Source organism: Corythoichthys intestinalis, chromosome 8 (assembly GCF_030265065.1).
Source record: "Corythoichthys intestinalis isolate RoL2023-P3 chromosome 8, ASM3026506v1, whole genome shotgun sequence".
NCBI classification, from domain to species: Eukaryota; Metazoa; Chordata; class Actinopteri; order Syngnathiformes; family Syngnathidae; genus Corythoichthys; species Corythoichthys intestinalis.
The window spans coordinates 10,461,975-10,486,144 of NC_080402.1; the positions used below are offsets into that span (position 1 = coordinate 10,461,975).

A 24,170-nucleotide genomic window follows, 5' to 3' on the forward strand; every position below is an offset into this window, starting at 1 on the left:
TCAACTTCTGAACTTTCAAATGAGACCAACCAGCGGCACGTGTTTGACGTAATTACAGCGTGGCGAAGCTTCAAACGCGTCGCTGCCGACACGTTTGGTGTTAAAGGGTTAACCTAAAGCTACCACTGTATAATCTGTGGATCTAGAAATTGAGTTGCTCTATCATGGGTAAAAAAAAAACTTGGTGAGTGTGCTGTGATCCAATCGACTGAAAAGTCAATTTTCCATTAAAACAACAACAAAAAAATTAACGAATTATGCCTACAGACCTGTGCAGCGTTGATAGAAACCCATTAATACTTTCTTCCATATCCTGCTGTACAGTGCAGAGGCTCCTTTGCCGCTATTGTATCATTACTTTTAATTATCCTGTTGTGATGGCTAGAGGATGAGACACACGCTGTGCTCTTAAGTGGGATCAGCCTCGCAAAAATACCAAATTTGAATTTCCTCCCTTGACTGTCAACAGAGGCTATTTTCACTTGCAACCAATATTGAGGTTAAAATCAGTATTTTTATTTTTTTGGGTGGGGGACATTCAGAATTACTAGAATAAAGTGTAAACTAGGGCTTCAGCTATCTATTATTTGTAGTAGTTGATTAATCTATCAACTAATTAGTTGGAATAATCGAGTTATCGGATTAGGAACATTTAATGTGTTGCAGAAAAAAATGTGGAGATGTAAAACAAAGGCTTGCTAAGACTGCACTTTCAACAGAGAATTAAATGCAAATAAGAAATAAAATTCCCTAGTCTGTCTTCAAATGATGCAGAATTGCACTTTCATTTGAAAAGAAATTGAAATAGCTGAGCTTAACCTCAAACGGTATTAAAAAAATAATTAAATGAGGATCTAAGTGCAACAAAAGAACAATTTGCTAACTAGCTTAGCAAAAGTCCGCTAGCTTAAATGCTATAAAATGCTAACTTACTATGCACTTAACAAATTGTTCAAACACATATTGCCTCAAAACTGTTAAATATACCTATAAACTAAATTACGAATGCATAAAAAACATTAGCTCAAACAAAAACATATCTTATGTTGTTCTTAACAGGGAGCAGCTGGATACAGCCATGTTAAATAAGTAATGTCATATTTACTGTTGCCACTAGAGGGCAGTGTATCAACCCAAATCAATAAAACTAAATGCAAACACTTTCAAATCAAACCATTACAACGCCACTCTAATTAAACCAAAACTGGAAGCAGCAAAATTTGATTCAAAGCTTTTTTTTAATCAAATTACTCTGGTTAATCGATTAATCGTTGCAGCACTAGTATAAACAGTTAAGTCACTCACTGTCATTTATTATTAAGAAATTCGGGTATTGGGTGATATTATCATTTTAGTTATTGTCTCTGTCTTTACAACCAGACTGGAGAAGATCTAAAAAAAAATATATATATATATATATGTAGGATGTAGAGGAGTTCCAAAAAAATCGATTATTACATGCATCGCGATCCGACACGTGATGATTCGATTATGATTCATTAAGGTTCAAAAACGATTATTTTTCCCTCATAACCTTATGGCAGCCGCTCGTAGCATACCGAAATTCAAGACATGTCTGTCGCCCGGGCACCGTTAACGGGCGCACGCACGTTATGATGGCTGCTGCTGGTTACTGAGAGAGAGATTTACTCCTTTTTAAAAGACTGGAAAATAAATGTATGTATGAGACAGGCGGTAGCAGAAGCGCGACCCTGCGCAAGTTATTTTTTAGAGCAAGAGGGGAAGAGAGATAGTTCGTTGCTCCTTTTCTTTCAGATGTGTAGCAGTAGTTTTAAGGCATTTCAATCAAAAATGTCCTGAGTGTGTTGCTAAGACCCGTGTGCATCTGTAAGAGGTGAGTACACGAACCCTCCTGTACTGTTTAGCCTTTATTGTTGTTGTTTTTGAGATGTTAATAGTTAGTGCCGAGCGCTAAGCTAATTAGCTAATTCGCTAACTCGCTGACGTGTATTTCATATGCAGAGCGTGTAAAACCATGATTAAGTACAGCGGCAACACTGCAAACATGTAAAATCGTACAGAAATCAGTAAAAACAAAGTATATTGGTTCAAAGAAGTCTTATTTCTAAAGATACTTTGTTTCCAGAAAATGTGGAATTCATTCCACCTGTGTAAGTTTTATTGTATTGTTGAGAGAAATATGTTCTCCATTTAAAATGGGTAATGTTTTTGCACTTTCTTGTAAAAAAAAAAAAATATATATATATATTTATGATAATAATTTGTTTGGCTACTGTAGTAATTAGTAATGTACGATACGTCGATAATCGCGATAACCGTGATTATCGTCGATGACGTGATCATCGTTCAGTAATCGAATCGTAGCGCCCTGAATCGTAATCGAATCGTGTGGTGCCTAAGATGGCACACCCCTAATAGGATGGGGCCAGAAGATTTTTGAGGATGAAAATGTTTTCATGATCATGTGATATATTATCGATTTAATACAAAATTATGAAGACATTTAGCACAATCAGCTCCAATTTACCTAAAGCAATAAAAAATACAAATCAGTTTCGATTGTTTATACATGTTTATATTAGTGTATGACAGTTTTGTTGATGAAACATTTTTTGACATTTTTTTTCTTTTTTTAAAAACGTCATATCTAAATTGTAATCATTTTGCATTTTGATCGAATTTCATGCAATTGTGCTTAAATTGAAATATTGATCCTTATTGATTGTTACACCTCTAGTGTCAACACATGGCAGATGTTTACACATATTGAATCAGAGTTTGCTAAGAAATCGTATGTAGACACTACAAAAAGGCCCAAGTGATATTTACAAACTCATTGGAGCTGTACCGACTAGTTGACGTCATCGATGACGCCGACGTAGCGTCGACGAGAACAACATACCGTCGGCGGTTAATGAGGCGTTAAAAAAAATTTATGCGTAGAAAGTTCAGAATTGCGGACAATCGGTATGCGAGCAGGGAAAGCGGCACAAAAAAGCGCACCACAGTGGCCAAAACATTGACTTATTTCAACAAAACAAAGGAGGGTACACTGTTGTGTCCTGTCTCTTCAATGCCAAGCTTGCATACCAGGCTGCACGTCGGCTGTGAATGAAAACCTAAAGCACCGTCACCTAGTTGTAATTTTGGAAGACGACAGGAGACAAGAAGCTGGCAGATCGTAAGTCCATCTAACTAACTAACTAACTAACTAACTAACTAACTAACTAACTAACTAACTAACTAACTAACTAACTAACTAACAACATTTTTTATTGGAGTTGCTAAGCCTGTCGCCGCGATATGCAATAAGGCCATCTATCGAAAGGTAAATAAAAATGAGGGCGGTAATTTTCACGGCTGCTACCGCAGCGTGCGTGTTGATGGCATATGAGACTCCAGTTCTTTCACCGATGTTTATTGGTCATCAACATGCCGTAGAATTAAAGTTCAGACATACAAAATAAGGAAAAACATCTATATTAAACACTGTAAAACGTTAGCATTTGTACATTAAGTCTAACGGGGAAAAAAGGACAACCTACTAACCATTTTAGCCTGCTATAAAACATTGGCAGTCTTCTCTAAAACGCAAACTTCGCGTTGACACTTTAACCAAGAAAAATAGCTGGTTAACAGCATTTGCAAACGAAAAAATGAAAAAAAAAATCTATTACTAATACCACATGCAATGACGAAAAGTGAACTTTTTTGCGGAGTGTAAAGCTTACGGTTAGCGGTTTAGGGAACGTACTTCCGGTGAACATTTAAAAAATAAAAGCATGTCATGTTCAACATATAAATAGCACATTTCTATAGGTAATCTCACATACTTAAGAATTCAGATTCTACACTAAAAATAGCTTTAAAATGACACCCTTTATGAAAAATCAGATTGGCAATGAATAATTATTATTAGGGTTGTTCTGATTAGGGCTGCAGCTATCGAATATTTTAGTAATCGAGTAATCGACTGAGAATTCTATCGATTAATCGAGTAATCGGATAAAACAAATATATTTTTAGGTGAAGAGAAATTATAGATATACATGAGAAAACAAGACATTTTATCATTTTCAGTCAATCAATGTCTTTATTTTTGATGTGTATTGTTGAAAACGGCCAACAATTGCATCTCAGATGTAACTAGGATTAAAAAAAAAAGACTAATTCACTATATATATATATATATATATATATATATATATATATATATATATATATATATATATATACATACATACATACATACACACACCTAAAAATGCCTTTACGCTTGATAACACACTTCGCTTAAAAGTTACGATTTTTCCCCACGTTTTTCAATTGAATTTTTATTTGTGTCAAGCCATTTTTAAGTTCTAGTAAAGTTTTAAGTTAGTCTAAACTGTAAGTCCTGATAGGATTTTGAATTTTTGTTCAAAATAAATGTATGATACAGGCTGTATTGGAGCACATTAGGGACTAGTGCTAATTGGTGTTTTATCCAGCAATGACTACTGAGCTAAAATTGATAGTTAGCATTATTGAGTTTTTATTTGACACCCTCATCACTCCACAACGCTATGTTATGTTAAAGCCTGTATGTAAGACACGTTAGCCACGCATCGAAAGTGGTCTTAATCAATAGAAACCTAGCCCTCTGCAGGGCTAACGTTACTTGAGCTAGTAGTGACAGTAACGTTAATCTTATATATTAGCGCTTAGCGCTCTTTGTTAGCGCTTAGCGCTCTACTGCTTTAAGATGGCGGCTGTTTGCTAACGCTGCCCAGACGCGGCCTAGTCTGTCATTGTGCATCTAGTTCAACATACATGTGATCTCTATGAGACTCACCAGAGCTAACTGCAACTAACGTAGCATGTGCAGGCTAGTATTTTGCAACGTCGGAGTCGTTTGTAGCGGCTGTCTGCTGCAGTAAGTTTTTTTTTTTTTTTGCTTCTTCCTCTACGCACGTGACATCAGCGCGTTGTCCCGCATTAAAAGTAGTCCGAGCAAAACGTGATGCTTAGAGCTGTCAAAATAAACGAATACTCGAGGTGAATAAAATTACTCGGATCAGTTTTTAAACTCGAGTTACTCGAGTTGCTCGAGTATTCGTTTCAGCTCTAGTTCTGATCATGTTTTTTTGCTCCCGATCCGATCCCGATCGTTTTAGTTTGAGTATCTGCCGATCCCCATATTTCGCGATCCGATTGCTTTTTTTGTGCTCCTGATTCAATTCCAATCATTCCCGATAATTTTTCCCGATCATATACATTTTGGCAATGCATTAAGAAACAAATGAATAAAACTCGGACGAATATATACATTCAACATACAGTACATAAGTACTGTATTTGTGTATTATGACAATAAATCCTCAAGATGGCATTTACATTATTAGCATTCTTTCTGTGAGAGGGATCCACGGATCGAAAGACTTGTAATTCTTAAAGGATACATGTGACTTTGTATATTGTGACTAAATATTACCATCTAGTGTATTTGTTGAGCTTTCAGTAAATGATACTGTAGCCATTTTACTGTTCTGCCCAAATGCACGATGGGAAGTGGAACCATGACTGTGCGTAGTGGCACCAATTGATATATCTTCTCTGCGTTGGGAAATAACATAGGGTGTTAAGAAAAAGATCAACTTCTACCTTTCTTCCCCACATTGCTTCCCACAATTAATCTAATCGCTGGGAGAGGGATTGTAAGGCTTTAGCCATTTACAAAAAGGCTCCAAAGGATGCCAAAATTCACTCTACTCATTTTACGCTGCCTTTTAGCTCTATATACTATATGGGTAAAACGGCGCCATTATAGATTGATCGCGACAATGCGCGAGTGGGTTGTGCAGTGCATGCGTTAATTGCGTTAAATATTGTAACGTGATAAATGAAAAAAATATTAATTATCGCCGTTAACGCGATAAATTTGATAACCCTACCTTGAGCTTAAACTAAAGACTCTGGAAGAGTGTAACACATTATGTCTGTAACGTTAAATACAATTAGAAAATGATTTAATTAACAAATAAATATATATACAGTATATTAAAAAAAGGCATGTCCGATATTTTTTTGCCAATTCCGATACTTTGAAAATGACGTGATCGGACCCGATCGATCGGCATCTCTAATTATTATAATTATTATAATACTATTATATATAGTAGTATACTTTAATATTGATGCTCGGAATTTTTTTTTTGAGAATTGTTTTAAATTATGTTGGCGAGGCGAAGTCAGTGTTCTGAATCTGTTTACATTCTTTTGCACTAGGTCAGTGCTTCTCAATTATTTTCTGTCACGCCCCCCCAAGGAAGACGTAAATGTTTCGCGCCCCCCCCCCCAACTCTCTGCCGCCACTGTAAATAGTATCATTCGTCTATATTACTATTATAAGTACGCCTCAGCCTAACATTGTGTCCTTTTTTTTCTATTAAAGAAAAAAAGTAACATAGATCAACTTGTAATAAAGTATAACTTTTTTAACATTGTGTTGCTTGTAACAGAAAAGACTTAATGCGCATCAATTTGCCTGAAGTTAAAAAAAAAAAAAAAAAAAAAAAGTCACATCCAAACTGTAAAAATACACTCAAGGTACATTTTTGACCATTTGATACTGAAAAATAAAATGTAATAAAATCAGTAAATAATAACAAATTCAAATTGATTAGAAACATTTACTCTTCAGGACAACATGCCAAAAAATTTGACCGAAAAAAAACAAAACTGAATAGAAGGGGGGGGAAAGGTCTCTGGACAGAAGGAAAGTTTTTATTTTCGCTGATTCACCACAGTGCTCACTGGTTTACTGATATAACACTGACAAAGCGGGACGATTGTGATATTCGGCACATTTTCGCTGAAAAACAATCAAGCGGTTTATCAATGAGATTGAGGTCTAATGTCTTTAAGTGGCGTCTTAACTGATTTGGCTTCTCCGCTATAATCATTTTTAGACTCAGTAAACAGTGGTCTTTCCTCATTTCCCACTATATTAAAAGTCAAAGGCAAACGGCCCGAAAAAAGCGCATTCTCGGCGGCCGAGGGAGAACCGTAGGTGAGGGCGGTGGTCGTGACGATCCCAAGCCGAAAACGGCACTTCTCGGCCGGACACGTGAGAAAGACAGTGGGTCGCTGCGTGAGTCCAGCTCTGCATGAGTCTCTTCCGTGTGCTCTTGCTTACTTCAAAAATACTGCACGCACTTTGAAAATGAGAGCGCCACTGCCACCCACGGAGTGGATGTGCAAGTACACTTTATTCTAGTACGGCAAAAAAAAAAAAAAAAAAAAAAAAAGCATGTTCCCCGAGGTCACTCGCGCCCCCCCTGGCATCGCTCTGCGCCCCCCTGGGGGGGCGCGCCCCACCATTTGAGAAGTACTGCACTAGGTGATGCTATCAGCATTTGACCTCATTCTTTATCTGTGCTTTATTATTATTTATTTGTTTATTTGTACTTTAATAAAGAATTGAAGTGTTCCAAAATGTTTTGGTGAATTAATAAGTGTCAACAAAAACAAAATAAAACAAAAAAATTAGATTAGTGAACTAATCGTTAAAAGAAGTCTGCTGACTAATCGGGAGAAAAATAGCCGTTTGGGACAGACCTAAAACTGATCTAGAGAGAAAACCTTTTTACATGATTATTATAAGGATCCTCACTGACACCACTACTAACTTGATGGCAGTAAATACCAATTTGACTGGAGCTTTTTTTTTTTCTTTCATCTGTGTCTTTTAGGGTGGCCCTTGCCACCCCATGCCGTCCTTGTGGATCCGCCCTTGCTACCAGGAACAAGAATAGGCAGTTAAAACAAAAGTTGACCTAATTTCCAGATTTAGTATTTTTCAGAAAACCCCCCAAAATAATACCATGTGCAAAAGCTTAGATCATAGTGAAGTAGATAATCAAAGTTGTTATTGGCTCAAAATGTTGATGAAAGGCAGCTGTTGATGGGGTAAAAACCTCATTTCCATCATCATGTACCCACATGGCCAACTCGTGGCCTAATATAGGTGGTTCAAAATTATAATTTTGTCCTGTAGCCATATTTGGAGCTATCCTGTGCTCCCTTTAAAGACTCAAGTACCTTCAAACTCGAAATAGAGTTTCCAAATATGATGATTAATTAGTTGAAAGACTACCAACACAAACATTTCCAAAAAACGGACACCCAAATGTCCCAAAAAATGCATTGTATCATTTCACTTTTAAAGGGTTAATATTTCTTCAAAAAATAGCCCCACTATGCAAATTCAGAAAGACAGGGTCTGTATACATAGATATAGCAATTTCCAGGACGTGTCTCTCGCCTACTGAGGAAGCGAATGTTTAACTCCAAATGTTATTGTTCTCATGCATGCCGCCAGACAGCCACAACATCTATTTCACCCTCCAGCCGTCAGCAGCTATTCCTCTACGTTAGGAACAAACCCAAGTTCCCACGATGAGCCTCTTACAAGTCAGCTGTGCTCCAGCGGTTTCCAGTTTCACACTCGGCCTAGCATGTCTCCTCTTGACAGTCGCCAACGCAAAGTAGACACAGCCGATTCTTTACGTGCCGCCCCCTTGTTGTATCCATGAGCCTTGCGTTTTCACCTTGTAATTGCTGTGACACCGTGTTCGTTTTGGGGTCTTTATCATTATTTCCCTGCAGGGCTTGTTTTGATGTAGAGCTGAAACGAATACTCGAGCAACTCGAGTAACTCAAGTTTAAAAACTGATCCGAGTAATTTTATTCACCTCGAGTAATCGTTTATTTTGACAGCTCTAAGAATCACGTTTTGCTCGGACTACTTTCAATTCGGGACAATTCGCTGATGTCACGTGCGTAGAGGAAGAAGCAAAAAAACTTACTGCAGCCGACACCCGCTACAAAAGACGCCGACGTTGCTAAAAACTAGCCCGCATGATGCTACGTTGGTAGCAGGTAGTGTCTGATGCGTCTCATAGAGATCACATGTATGTTGAACTAGATGCGAAATGACAGAGTCAGCGGCGTTAGTAAACAGCCGCCATCTTAAAGCAGTAGAGCGCTAAGCGCTAATAAATAAGATTAACGTTACTGTCACTAGCTCACGTAACGTTAGCCCTGCGGAGGGCTAGGTTTCTATTAATTGTGACCACTGTTGATGCGTGGCTAACGTGTCTTACATACAGGCTTTAACATAACATAGCGTCGTGGAGTGATGAGGGTGTAAAATAAATACTTAATTATGCTAACTATCAATTTTAACTCAGTAGTCATTGCTGGATAAAACACCAAGTAGCACTGGTCCCTACTGTGCTCTAATACAGCCTGTATCATACATTTATTTTGAACACTACAAAAACTCAAAATGCTATCAGGACTTACAGTTCAGATTAACTTAAAACTTAACTACAACTTAAAAACAGCTTGACACAAATAGAAATTCAATTGAAACATATGGGGAAAAATCCTAACTTTTAAGTGATGTGTGTTATCAAGCATAATGGCATTTTTAGGTAAGAAATATATATATATATATATATATATATATATATATATATATTTTAATAAGATCTAAAAGTTTTTGGAGTGAAAGCAGTGAATTAGTCTTTTTTTTATTCTAGTTACATCTGAGATGCAATTGTTGGCTGTTTTCAACAATGTACAGTACATCGAAAATAAAGACATTGATTGACTGAAAATGGTTCAATATTAGATGAAATGTCTTGTTTTCTCATGTATATTCATAATTGCTCTTCACCTTAAAATATATATGTTTTATCCGATTACTTGATTAATCGTTAGAATTTTCAGTCGATTACTCGATTACTAAAATATTCGATAGCTGCAGCCCTATTTTGATGTGACCCCCAGTGAGGCTATACGAAGGTATTACGTGAGAATCTGACGTCTGATGAGTCACTTTTTTTTATCCCCTCACTGCTTTTTTTGACAGTCTTCCATTGACTCCCATGCTGCCAGCACTCTGCAAAGCCTACCCCACTTGCTGGGCTGGTACAGCCGCGTTCAGAAGGTCCCCGGGGTCCTTCGCGCCGCCGAAACCTGCGGGATCAAGCTTATCGTGCCCGATAAGCTGCTGCCCATCATAGATGGAACACCGGCTGAGAACAGCCCAGCAGGTCATCTGGAGCAAGAAGAGGAGACCAGCAAACAGCTGCCTTTTGTCGGTGGACCCCGGCCCACTATCACCAAACTTAAAGTAAAATATTTCACTTTCTTACTTGCAGCTTGTGTAGAAAATGCATTAGGTCATTTTTAGACTATTTTGCTTCATGAGCTGCATTTCCTGGCAAAGTTGAATACTAAAATTGGCTGCTCATTACAACACTTCGCATTTATCTTTAATTCAACCGACGCAGACATTTTGTGCTTCCATTTCTGCTGTGTTTTAGCCTTCGAGGATGAATGTCTAATCTGCTTTAGCTCCTGGCAGACCTTCTTTTAATTGTACAATGTCTCCTCCCTTTGGCAGGGCTCCAGAGGAGTGTTCAGTCATCAAATTAACATTTCAAAAGGTCTTTTTTAATGGGTTGGCTTTACGATGATATGAAGATTATTATTATTCTTTTTATTGGGCCAGCTAATAAAAAACACCTTACATTATAGAATAATACAATCAGCACACACATTTGCAATTCTTGCACACGCTGCACTTTGTGCCAGCAATCTTTTCAACTGCTGTGGAAGCAGTCCAGCCAAAATGAACAAATAAATGTTGCAGTAGATGTAACATGTGCTGAGACAACTGCAGAAAAAAATAATTCCGCATTTCACTCTATGTTTGGGAAGAACAAGGTTGGTAGTCAGGCGGATTAGTTGTCACATTAGCTGTAACTTGTCCACCAGAGGGCGATATTGAAATGATCATAATTGCACCATAAACAATACACATACACTCGATAGGATTTTAGTTATGAAAATGAAACCTCTAAAAAATATCGGGGGTGGAGGAGTGGAGGCGACCGCAGCACACCCCTCCACTCCTCGATTGCCGAGGGCAGTACCGGGGTGTCCACGGAGCAGCATTTCCACTTTACTGCAGGGCTATCACACATTGAGGGGCTGTTTACTTGGTGACTCTCCGAGAATACGAAAAATTTCAAATTTGCATTTGCATTTGCGTTTCCATTTGAACAATGTCGCAATTCGGCATGAAAACGATGTAGGATTCATGCCAGGCCCTAGGGGGCAGTGCAGATTTACAGGGCAACAGATAATGATGCACTTTGACCCCATCAAGCTCCCTCAGCCCGGAAAAAAATATGCCCGCCCACTCGAAGCAATGGCATTTTTCTTTTGTTCACAAAGGCACAAAAATTGAAACATTCATCCGTATTTAATTTAAAAATATTATTAAAACAGTAAATTAAAGCCGACATTTCGCCATATTTGCTGTTTTTAATGTCGAGTAGCACTGCTGCGCACGCCCAATGTGACGTGTACGAGTGCTGACGTTAACGTCGCGGTCTCGCGCCGCGGGAGCCTTTGATATGCATGCCGAGGAAGCCCCCCTCAATCCCCAGCAATCGAATTCTTCCCCTTTGGAGGCAGGATTCAGAATTTTTTGTCTTCGCCGACACCATATGCATGCGAGGCGAGTCCGCTACTCAGTCATTGCGTCTTTGTGTCGCAAAGTCGCCATGTAAACTGCCCCTGAGGGGGTTCATGACTGGGTGCAATTACACACATTCAGGTAGATGGATTGTCGGTGCCAGGATTAGCGATCAGGTAGCACAGAATAGGATGTAACATATCCAAACTTACAGGTGATTTACATAATACTGGGTTCCCGACCTCACATTACTCAATTGTGTGTGCTCCACCCCGCCCTAATCGCATCTCATTTTGACTCACCTTCCCTCATTTTTCTCACCAGTTGTCAGGCCCCCCACATGGTGTCCACGGATAAATATAATTAGCTAACAATAGCACCATGATGTTCATATGTAGCATAGGCGTGAAATAATTTTCATGTTGTTTTTTGTTCATCTCTTCTGTCTGCATCCTTCCTTTCTGCCCTCCCATACCCACTTCCTGTTTGCTGATTTCTCCTAATAGAGTGCCCTCCATAATTATTGTCACCCCTGGTTAAGATGTGTTTTTTAACTTCTAATAATTTTTTTTTAATTCAAATAATATGGGACCTTTATGGAAAAAAAGAGAAAAATCCAACCTTCAATACAAGTGCATGTATTTAGTGGGGCAAAAATCCCACATAAAGAAATAATTATTTGACATCAAATAATGTGTGTCACAATTATTAGCACCCCTGGTGTTAATACTTTGTACAACCCCCTTTTGCTAACAAAACAAGGTCTGGGGACTGAGATGGCCATGGGAGGAGCTTGATTTTGTGTCTGGTGAACCATTTCTGTGTAGATTTGGCCATATGTTTAGGGTCATCGTCTTGCTGAAAGACCCAGTGACGACCCATCTTCAGCTTTCGGGCAGAGGGCAACAGATTTTGATTTAAAATGCCCTGGTATTTCAAAGCATTCATGATGCCATGCACCCTAACAAGGTTCCCAGGGCCTTTGGAAGCGAAACAGCCCCACAGCATCACTGACCCACTCCCATACTTCACAGTGGGTATGAGGTGCTTTTCAGCATGCGCATCTTTTGTGGCACGCCAGACCCACTTAGAGTGTTTGTTGACAAAAAGCTAAATCTTGGTCTCATCTGACCAAAGCACACGGTCCCATTTGAAGCCTCGGACCGTGTGCTTTGTGCTTCAACTGGGACCGTGTGCTTTGGTCAGATGAGACAAAGATTTAGCTTTTTGGCAACAAACACTCTAAGTGGGTCTGGCGTGCCACGAAAGATGCGCATGCTGAAAAGCACCTCATACCCACTGTGAAGTATGGGAGTGGGTCAGTGATGCTGTGGGGCTGTTTCGCTTCCAAAGGCCCTGGGAACCTTGTTAGGGTGCATGGCATCATGAATGCTTTGAAATACCAGAAAATCCAAATTCCCATTGTGTGTGACAACAAACCCCACATTGGGAAATGGCTTGTCAGGATTTCTTTGATAATAAATTACTGCAAAAAATAAGTAAAATGGGAAAGGATGTCAAATTCAAACTAAGATATTTTGCTTCTTTCTAATAAATATAATGCACGCAGTGTTTCCCACAAATGAACGAGACTATGGCGGCCCGCCACAGTCTCGTTTGGGCCCGCCAGTCTCGTTTGCCCCCCCCCCCCCCCCCCGCCGAATTAAAAAAAGAAGATAATAATCAGATGCGTCAGTCAGCCGATTACACCGCTGTAGCCCACACCACTCTACTACCCGCGAGAGCGCGCGCGGGTAGCAGAGTAGCATTTTAGAGTAGTATTTTATTTATTTACTTATTTAAGAGACGCAAGGGGAACGAGTAGGAAGAATGGGAGAACGAGCGAGATAGTGAGAGATAGCGGTCGCATGTCTTAGCAGCACGCTGTTATTTTGTTATTGTTTTTCTGTATTATTGTTACCACAATCAAGTGGATAAGCAAATACAGACTTCTCTCCTTCTTCCCCATATCCGGGGCATTACAGTAGTTTGGATCGGACTTTTCGGCGAAAGTGAGCGGTGGACGGCCGTCTTGGACGTAAAGCAAACTTTGATTGAACTTGCGCGGAGAGGCGGGGCCCAAAATAAAGCCTTGCTCTATTTTCAGAGCGTTGGTCACAGTAAAATATTTATTAGTTCAAGCAGAGTAAAATGATACATATTCACGATACAAGAACGTCGTTTCCGTGTCCATCGATTGGTAAGAAAAGGCTGTTTGTACGAGTGACGTGTGGGCGCTCCCGTCAGGGGGGACATTTCGCGTGGAGTGGCTATTTTTCGGCACAACACCGGCGCGCCAACTTCAGACAATTACGGCTGACGAAACTTTGATAAATGCGCCCCCCCCCAATTACGCGAGCTACTAGCTTTACACGGCTATTAGAATTCCCCCAGTCCTGTAAATGGGTCAGTTGACAGAAGGACTGTTATTGTTGTGGTAATGTAGTACTTACGAGGGTCAAATAAAAAGGAAAAAGGAGGACTACGACGGCGGTCTGAAACCCGCGGCTCTCGGGCAGCATGCGGCTCTTTAGCGCTGCTTTTTTTTTTTTTTTTAATGGAAAAAATGGGGGAGGGAAATATATTTTTTGTTTTAATAGGATTTCTAGGAGGACAAACATGACACAAACATTCTTTCAATTCATTAATATTGTAATGAAGTTAAACTTGTGGTGGCATCGTACAACAGAGTAGTCACGTGGTGCGCTATAGGATCCACTGCAGGGAAAATAAACATTTAATTATGAAGGCTAATTATGTATTTCTAGCCAACTTAGTCATTTTTATAGTAGGCTAATATAGCTAGTATTGATAATTATAAGGCTTGTACAAGGCTTTGAATTTTTTGCTGCTCCAGACATACTGTATCAGTTTTGTTTTTGTTTTTTTTTTGGGGGGGGGGGTCAAATATGGCTCTTTCAACAGTTTGGGTTGCCAACCCTGAGTCACTACGAGATGTAAGTCGTACTATTGCTACGAGAAAAAAAGTCGCATTATTACATAGGGTAACGTAGCTGTAATCAGCTACGCATTTTACATACATGTACCGTAGCTGAGAGCTATAACATTAGCCTAGCTAATGAAATATTTCAAATATATGTTTGTTATGGTTCTTCTTGGGGGAAAAAAATAATGAAGAAAAAAAAAAATTCGCCGTGGCATGACATGGTGAGGCTGTCCGACTCCGATGCAGCCCACCACCACAGTTTCAAAAAATCCTCAGGGAAACACTGTACACGTGGGTGGGAAGATTTATAAGAGTAAAAATTGTGATAACCAACTCCGTTCTCCCCTGTATTTTGGCACAAAGGACAGTAAATAGAGGAGACCAACCTTTTCCTCTCTCCTTCCTGTCATGTAACCTGATAATAAGTGGCGTGACAAAGGGGACGAATTCGGGCGCTCGAGTTTGTTTCCTTTTACATGATACGGGATTAAATTTAATTGGACAGTCGACATGGAAGATTGAAATCATATATCCACGCTGCGAGGTATGCGAGCTCCCACAGACAAACAATGGCCGCCATTCTAAACCCTGGCCGAGAGGGATTAAGGGGATGGCTCCGTGCCGCCGCTGTCACGTCTACAGCTGTTGTGCTGTCATGTGTGCGTGTTTGGGGCGTCATCAGTAGGTGAACGAGGAGACTGTCAAAGCTCTATGAACACCTTGAAGGTGCCAAACATGATCATTCACTGCCAACATCCCAGTTCAAACTGTTTGTATGAATTTGTCCTGAGGCTTTGTACACAAGGAAAACAGAAACCACAATCCTTCCTGACACTAACCAGGATCCTCTGGTTTCAAGTTTAATGTGTAATCACCTCATTTAACGCACGGTCATGATGCGTGCCAGTCCAAACGCAGTCAACAGGCAGCCATCCAAATGGAAACAAAACTATGAGCCAACTCTTCAAATGTCTGGCCCTCGGGAAGAAAACCGTTTTATATCACACCCTTAAAGATCAAAATTATTTTATATTTTAATGACTAAATCATGCCTGTTTTTCCCAAGTACATCAAATTATGTCAAGATGTTGTTCACCTAGTATTTTAGTTAAAAGAAGAAACAACATAAATGACCTTCAGGTAAAAGATGGTTGATCAAAGTATTTAAGTATACAAATCGCATATTTTTTAGACCACTGGTCATGAAGAAAATAATGTTTAAACTAGGGCTGTCAAACGATTAAAATTTTTAATTGAGTTAATCACATCTTAAAAATCAATTAATGGTAATTAATTGCAATTCAAACCATCTCTAAAATATGCCATATTTTTCTGTAAGTTATTGTTGGAATGGAAAGTTAAGACATAAGACGGTTATATACATTCAACTTACTATACATAAGTACTGTATTTGTTTATTATAACAATAAATCTACAAGATGGCATTTACGTTATTAACATTCGTTCTGTGAAAGGGATCCACAGATAGAAAGACTTGTAGTTCTTAAAAGATGTTAGTACAACTTATTGTGATTTTATATTTGAACCCCTCTTAATGTTTTCGTTTTAATAAAACTTGTAAAATTTTCAATCAAAAGATAAATTAATAGCTAGCCATTGTTGACGTCGCAGAGCGGTGACGTCCCATGGGCTCCCTGACGTTCTTCCAGTGTCTTTAACTACGTAAGGTTGTGATTGAAATACACCACAAGGTTTCAATGGCGAGTTTTAAATTACTTAGAAATCAAGCCAATGAGTGTGTTTTGTCTCTCGACTGACGCCGTAGTTCCCTCTTTACTGGTCCATCCATTGTACTTCACGGTCAGTTGAGTGCTGGCTTGATCTCTGATAGTTTGTATATTGTGACTAAATATTGCCATCCAGTGTATTTGTTGAGGTAAACGAGAGCTAAACAAAATGTTTCAGAGTTTGACCAAAGTCTGAGTAAGTTTTATGTGCATTTTGCGTTGCTATTTTGATTGGGAATGCCAGTTCTCTTTGCATTGTTGTTTAACTGTGTGAGAATAGGGTCATCATCATCCTTCCTTGTAACCTTGCTTTGGAGACCTATAGAGTAAGGGTGTGACAAAATATCGAAATGGTGATGTATCGTGATACTCTGTAGAGGTGTGCAAAATTTCCGATTCTTATATTATTCGTGATTCGGCCGTGGACGATTCGAGAACGATTCACAAACATCCAAATTCCGATTATTGAAATATGCGAAGTTAAGCGAAAGTACACAACATTCAGTGCGCTGCGCTGTCTTCGGGACGGAACGGAGCGAGAGTTGCTAAACATCATGCTTCCCATTACCCGGCCCCTCGGGTAATGCCAATGCTCAACTCACGGCTCTAGCTCAACTCATGCAACGAGACAAAAAAACACAACAACGTACCTGACTGCTGCCGAAAAGCTGTACAAAATACATCCATTACAACGTTACAGTGGATATCATTTATATACGACTAGATGCAATATATATTTTGGTAGTGTTAGCAGCACATCTACAAAAAGCTAGATGCGAGCGTTATAAACGGCCGCCATCTTAAAGCAGTACACTTCCCTGCAAGGCTGTTGTAGCGAACCTTCCAAGCAAACCTAATTGACTTTTTATCTAAAATACTCCTAAATCGGTAAAATATTGACTTGAATCTATCTTTAAAATAGTTTTAAAACTTTCACATGTCGAAAGTAGACAAGAGGGAAATTATGGAATAACGGGAGCAATTTTAACAAATTTAACGGTTGATTCACAACATTAAATCAATTGAATGTAGTTTAAAGCTGCTGATACAGAATGGGGACTGGAGTTTTTTATTTAATGTTATTTTTGTATATTTGTTTACTGCTATATGTTAACTTGATACTGAAATAATAGTGTGGTTTAGCCTGAGAGTATTTTTGAACGATTTTGGAACTCATGTACAAAACATTTAAAAAAAAAAAGAAAAAGAAAAGAAAAAAAAAAAGGAGAGGGGTGCATCAATAATCGTTTTATAATCGAATCGGAGCCTCTGAATCGTAATCGTAATCGAATCGTTAGGTGCCCAAAGATTCCCAGCTCTAATACTCTGTATCCCAAAAGGTTATCGATTTGCTCCTGCCATGAATCAAGATATCGTTTTAAAAAGGTGTCAATGTTTAAAAAAAAAAAAAAAAATTAAAAAGAAAAAAAAAAGGAACCAACTAGTTGTAATCAAAATCTTCTACCGTAATACAACCCCTAGCAAAACGTATGCAATCACCAGTCTCGGAGGAGCACTCACTCAGGCATTTTATCATGTAGAGCAAACTCAGATAAAAAGCTTGAAAAAAAAATGAATTAGTTCAAAAGTGCAACTCTTTAACATTCAGAAACACTAAAAAATGAATAGAAAACATTGTGGTGGTCAGTTAACGTTAATTTTATAGAGCAAGTGCAGGGAAATATACATGGAATCACTCCATTCAGAGGAAAAAAATATGGACTCATGAGAAACAAATAACAATCAAAACACATCTCTAGTATTTAGTAGCACCACCTCTGGCTTTTATGACAGCTTGCAGTCTCTGAGGCATGGACTTGATGAGTATTCTTCATCAATTTGGTGCCGACTCTCTTTGATTGCATTTGCCAGATCATCCTTGCAGGTCGGAGCCTTGCTGTGGACCTTTTTTTTTCCAATTTCCACCACAGGGTTTCAATAGGGTTGAGATTTTGGCTATTTGCAGGCCATGACATTGACTGGATGAGTCCTTCTCCAAAGAATGCTTTAACGGTTTTAGCTCTGTGGCATGATGCATTGTCATGTTGGAAAATGACAAAAATATTTTCAATTGAAGGGATAAGAAAGCTGTCTAAAATTTCAATGGAAACTTGTGCATTTATTGAAGATTTAACCTCAGCCATCTCCCCAGTGCCTTTGCCTGACATGCAGCCCCATATAATGAAAGACTGAGGGAATTTTGAATTCTTCTTCAGGCAGTCGTCTTGTAATCATCTGTAAATCTCACTGGAACGGCACCAAACAAAAGTTCCAGCATCATCACCTTGTCAAGAGTGAAGAATCTGCATTGGACAAGGTGTCAAGAGTCAAAACTTGCATTGGACAAGGTTATGATGCTGGAACTTTTGTTTGGTGCTGTTCCAGTGAGACCTTAAATGGCCCAAAATCACCTAATTACCTGACATTGACTGCCACTGACAGCCATATACGTTCAATCCGTTTGAAGTGGGAGTTCAAATGGATTGGACGTCTACTAGTGATAAACTCATTCCAATTCACACTAAAAGCTTGTTTTTCTGCTAATTAGTTATTTGTAGAATATCCTAGAATGATTTCCTGACCAATGTATCGATAATTGTTGTATCGCTATATCGTCAGATCATCGTTATCGTGAGCTTTGTATTGCAAATCGTATCGTATCGTGAGGTACCAAGAGGTTCCCACTCCTACTATAGAGGTCACTTTAAGCATAGCTGATGTTCTAAACTGTGACCAGTAAGTGTACAAGGGCCGCAGGCTTGTGCATTTACTCTCTGCCTACATATCACAATATTAGTGATATGAGATCCCCGTGACGATATGCCATTTTAAATCCTTTTGAAGATACAGTATACAGCAGGGGTCTCCAAACTTTTTCACACAGGGCTACAGTGGGTGCAGGATTCCATTCCAACCAAATAAGATAGCACCTTTTCACCAATCTGGTGTAGGGATGTCCCGATCCAGGTTTTTGCACTTCCGATACGATACCGATATTGTTTTGCACTTCCGATCCGATACCCATACTGGCCGATACCGATACCGGCCTATCTGAGCATGTATTAAAGTTTAAAGTTATTTAGCCTCCTTATTTAGTTGTCAGACTCATGTTGAAAAGGGTTTTAGTACTCTTGATAACAACTAGCCAGCTGAATTAGGTGAGTTTGAATAACACACAATGGTTGGTAACAAGAAACTGACCTGTTTATTCAGTGACAAACACAAAACATTCTAAATAACAAACAGAGATGGCATAGTCAGTCTGTAAAACGTGCAAATAATATTGTAAACTGTCAGTGGAAAATCCCACAAACTTCCCAAGCTATTAGATGCTTTTAATGTTTCGTGCATTAGTTACAAAAATTGTATAAAAAGCCTCTCAAATTTAAATAAACGACTATTTCAGTATCAAGTTAACATTTTAAAACAGTAAATAAAATACTCAAGTCCTCATTCTGTATCAGCAGCTTTAAACTACATTCAATTCATTTAATTTTGCGAATCAACTGGTAAAGTTGTTAAAAATGCTCCCGTTATTCCACATTTTCCCTTCTGTCTACTTTTGACATGAGAAAGTTATAAAACCGATAGAGTCAAGTCAAGATTTTGCCGATTTAGGAGTATTTTCGATAAAAAGTTAATTAGGTTCGCTTGGAAGGTTCACTACAACAGCCTACAAGGGAAGTCTCCTGCTTTAAGATGGCGGCTGTTTACTAACGCACGTAGTTTTCAATGCATGTGTTGCAAACGGCGTCAGGTCTGTCATTTTGCATCCAATTCTATGTACATATGATATCTATTAGACAAGCATGATGTTTATGTTGCATTCCAGAGAAGTGGGAAGTCGGATTTATCCCACTCGGATGGTACCAGTTGCGACCTCAAAGCGTTCCAAGCAAATGTAAACAACAATGATGGCTGATCGCGACCAGGTGTTTTTTTATTTTGGCCATCCAAAGACATTTTGACCTCCAGCGAACGTGCCTTCCTATAACCGATCAAATAGTAGAGGAAAAACGACGGCTGCGTTATAGCCCACACTGTAAACTGCCTTTTTTTAGTTACATCCTTTGCTGATCATCAATATAAAATCATAACACAACAAAGATGATGTCGGACTTTTCCGGCCTCCGACTAGGAAAATATCATTGGAACGCCACTCGAACTGGGAGGTCCAAGTTGCGAAGTCGGAGAAAAAATAACTACCCCGACTTCAGAGTTGTTTCAATCTGACGTCACTGGACAAAATGGCGCTCAAGAAAACGTATTGAATGATAACACAATAATGAAGTAAATCAAGTTTATTTGAGACGCCATGTATTTTTTTCTCATACAGTGAATTATCTTTGTTGTAGGACTGTCAAACGATTAAAATTTTTAATCGAGTTAATTACAGCTTAAAAATTAATTAATCGTAATTAATCGCAATTAATCGCAATTCAAACCATCTATAAAATATACCATATTTTTCTGTAAATTATTGTTGGAATGGAAAGAGAAGACACAAGACGGATATATACATTCAACATACGGTACATAAGGACTATTTGTTTATTATAACAATAAATCAACAAGATCGCATTAACATTATTAACATTCTGTTAAAGCGATCCATGGATAGAAAGACTTGTAGTTCTTAAAAGTGTTTTCATTTTAATAAAATTTGTAAAATTTTCAATCAAAAAATAAACTAGTAGCCCGCCATTGTTGATGTCAATAATTACTTACACAATGCTCATGGATGCTGAAGCCTATAAAATCAGTCGCACCCAAGCGCCAGCAGAGGGCGGCAAAACTCCATAAAACACAACAAGTGAGCGTTTCACTGTGTACTGTCATTTAAATCTCTCTGAGCGGGACATCTGCGTTAATTGCGTCAAATATTTTAACGTGATTAATTAAAAAAATTAACGCCCATTAACGCGATAATTTTGACAGCCCTACTTTGTTGTGCTATGTTTTTATATTGACGATCAGCAAAGGATGTAACTAAAAAAAAGGCAGTTTACAGTGTGGGCAATAACGCAGCCGTCGTTTTTCCTCTACTATTTGATCGCTTCTAGGAAAAAAAAAAATCAGGATCTATGTACAACAAAAGAACAATTAGCTAACTTACATAGAAAAAGTCCGCTAGCTTAAATGCTTTAAAATGCTCGTTTTTTTTACAATGCTCTAAACAAATGGTTCAGACACATATCCTCACAGAAAAAACAGCTAAATATGCATTAAAACTGAATTATGAATGCATTCAAAAATTAACTCAAACAAAAACTTACGTTGGTCCTAACAGGGAGCAGTTGGATTCAGCCATGTGAAAAGAGGCAGACCAGAGGGCAGTGTATCTACCCTAATCAATAAAACTAATGCAAACACTTTCAAAATAAACCATTACAATGCCACTTTAAATAAATTAATACTCGAAGCAACAAAATTTAATTCGAATATTTTTTCTAATCGAATCCTCGAGTTAATTTATTAATCGTCTTAGCACTAGACCATACACCTTTTTCATAAGCCCATCAATTCATCCCTTTCAATATCTACTCCTACCTTCTTCTTCTTCCACATATTCAGCACTATTGGTAACTTTTTTTTTGACAAAATAATGTGCTTTTAGCTGAACACTCATTCCAGGGTATACTCTGCCTCTCTCGCCAAATTTCTGTTGCGATTGGCTCCTGCTTACCTGCAACTCTCAACAAAATAAGTGCTAGAAAATGGATGGCTAGGATGGTTTTATGTGAAAATAATGCAACCACTAACCTTGAGCATTTTCGCTGCAGCATGAGTGTTGTGTGGTTCAACTCACCCTTACATACAGTAAGCCAATAGATGTGACCTTTGTATAAATAAATACCAGTTTTTGAAATATCAGTGAATGTATCATTCCACCTTTAAAGAAATTTGTGCCTCCCTCCCTCCCAAAAATACGAAGTTTGCAAGGTCTTTCTTTAAATGCATATTGAATGGCCATCTGATCACTTCATTCATGATTGTTTTTAGCATCCGTTTTCATAGTGATTTGAATATACTGTACTGTGTTACACTTAATGTGAAGCGAAACGGGAAGTAAAAAAAAATATCAAATAGACAGTTCTGAAGAAAATGCATAAAAGATGTACAGTAGGTAAACACTATATGGTTCAGTGAACTTTGCAAGCCTGTATAACGCTTTTGAGATTCCACTTACAATATGTTGTACTTCATCACATTTATGAAGCCATAAAAGGTTAGTCATGCAACAGTCTAGAAAAGAAGCAATTGCTATAGAGGAAAGATGTGGGTGAGGATGAAAAGGATACTAAGGTTGTTTTAAAATAAGCTCCGTTAAATGTATTTTCTGTATTTCATCCTGAAATTTTAAATATGTTGTATTGTTGTAATACACCGTGTATGTGTTCTCTATATAATCTTGACTTAAAGAAGCATGATTGAAACTTTTCAACCTGTATAAAATATTTTCACAACATTTGTGATAATATATTGACTGACAACTAGTTGAATGACACCTCTTTTATATCTTGAGGTGGTCTGTATTAGGAGTGGGAACCTCTTGGTAAATCACGATACGATACGATTTGCGATACAAAGCTCATGATAACGATGATCTGACGGTACAACGATTATCGATACATTGGTCAGGAAATCATTCTAGGATATTCTACAAACAACTAATTAACAGAAAAACAAGCTTCTAGTGTGAATTGGAATGAGTTTATCACTAGTAGACGTCCAATCCATTTGAACTGGGTGGGTGCCATCCCTCCCAGTTCAAACGGATTGAATGTCTATGGCTTTCAGTGGCAGTCAATGCCGGGCGATTAGTTAATTTTGGGCCATTTAAGGTCTCACTGGAACAGCACCAAACAAAAGTTCCAGCATCATCACCTTGTCCAATGCAGATTCTTGACTCTTGACACCTTGTCCAATGTAGATTCTTGACAATTGACAAGGTGATAATGGTGGAACTTTTGTTTGGTGCCGTTCCATTGAGATTTACAAAGATGACTGCCTGAAGAAGACATCAAAATTCCCTCAGTCCTTGATGATATGGGGCTGCATGTCAGGCAAAGGCACTGGGGAGATGGCTGTGGTTACAGTGCCTTGCAAAAGTATTCGGCCCCCTTGAATCTTGCAACCTTTTGCCACCTTTCAGGCTTCAAACATAAAGATATGAAATTTATTTTTTTTGTCAAGAATCAACAACAAGTGGGACACAATCGTGAAGTGGAACAACATTTATTGGATAATTTAAACTTTTTTAACAAATAAAAAACTGAAAAGTGGGGCGTGCAATATTATTCGGCCCCTTTACTTTCAGTGCAGCAAACTCACTCCAGAAGTTCAGTGAGGATCTCTGAATGATCCAATGTTGTCCTAAATGACCGATGATGATAAATAGAATCCACCTGTGTGTAATCAAGTCTCCGTATAAATGCACCTGCTCTGTGATAGTCTCAGGGTTCTGTTTAAAGTGCAGAGAGCATTATGAAAACCAAGGAACACACCAGGCAGGTCCGAGATACGGTTGTGGAGAAGTTTAAAGCCGGATTTGGATACAAAAAGATTTCCCAAGCTTTAAACATCTCAAGGAGCACTGTGCAAGCCATCATATTGAAATGGAAGGAGCATCAGACCGCTGCAAATCTACCAAGACCCGGCCGTCCTTCCAAACTTTCTTCTCAAACAAGGAGAAAACTAATCAGAGATGCAGCCAAGAGGCCCATGATCACTCTGGATGAACTGCAGAGAGCTACAGCTGAGGTGGGAGAGTCTGTCCATAGGACAACAATCAGTCGTACACTGCACAAATCTGGCCTTTATGGAAGAGTGGCAAGAAGAAAGCCATTTCTCAAAGATATCCATAAAAAGTCTCATTTAAAGTTTGCCACAAGCCACCTGGGAGACACACCAAACATGTGGAAGAAGGTGCTCGGGTCAGATGAAACCAAAATTG

General features: G+C 38.6%; 1 protein-coding gene across 4 annotated transcripts in view; it reads left to right on the plus strand.

Annotated features, from left to right (window-relative positions):
* Positions 1-24,170, plus strand: part of gstcd (glutathione S-transferase, C-terminal domain containing) — a 132,938-nt gene that overhangs the window by 13,235 nt on the left and 95,533 nt on the right. For all 4 annotated transcript variants that reach the window (XM_057842650.1, XM_057842649.1, XM_057842648.1 and 1 more), the window contains one exon: positions 9,902-10,165. In XM_057842650.1, coding sequence (XP_057698633.1) covers positions 9,902-10,165 — 264 coding nt within the window. The remainder of the gene's footprint in view (positions 1-9,901; positions 10,166-24,170) is intronic.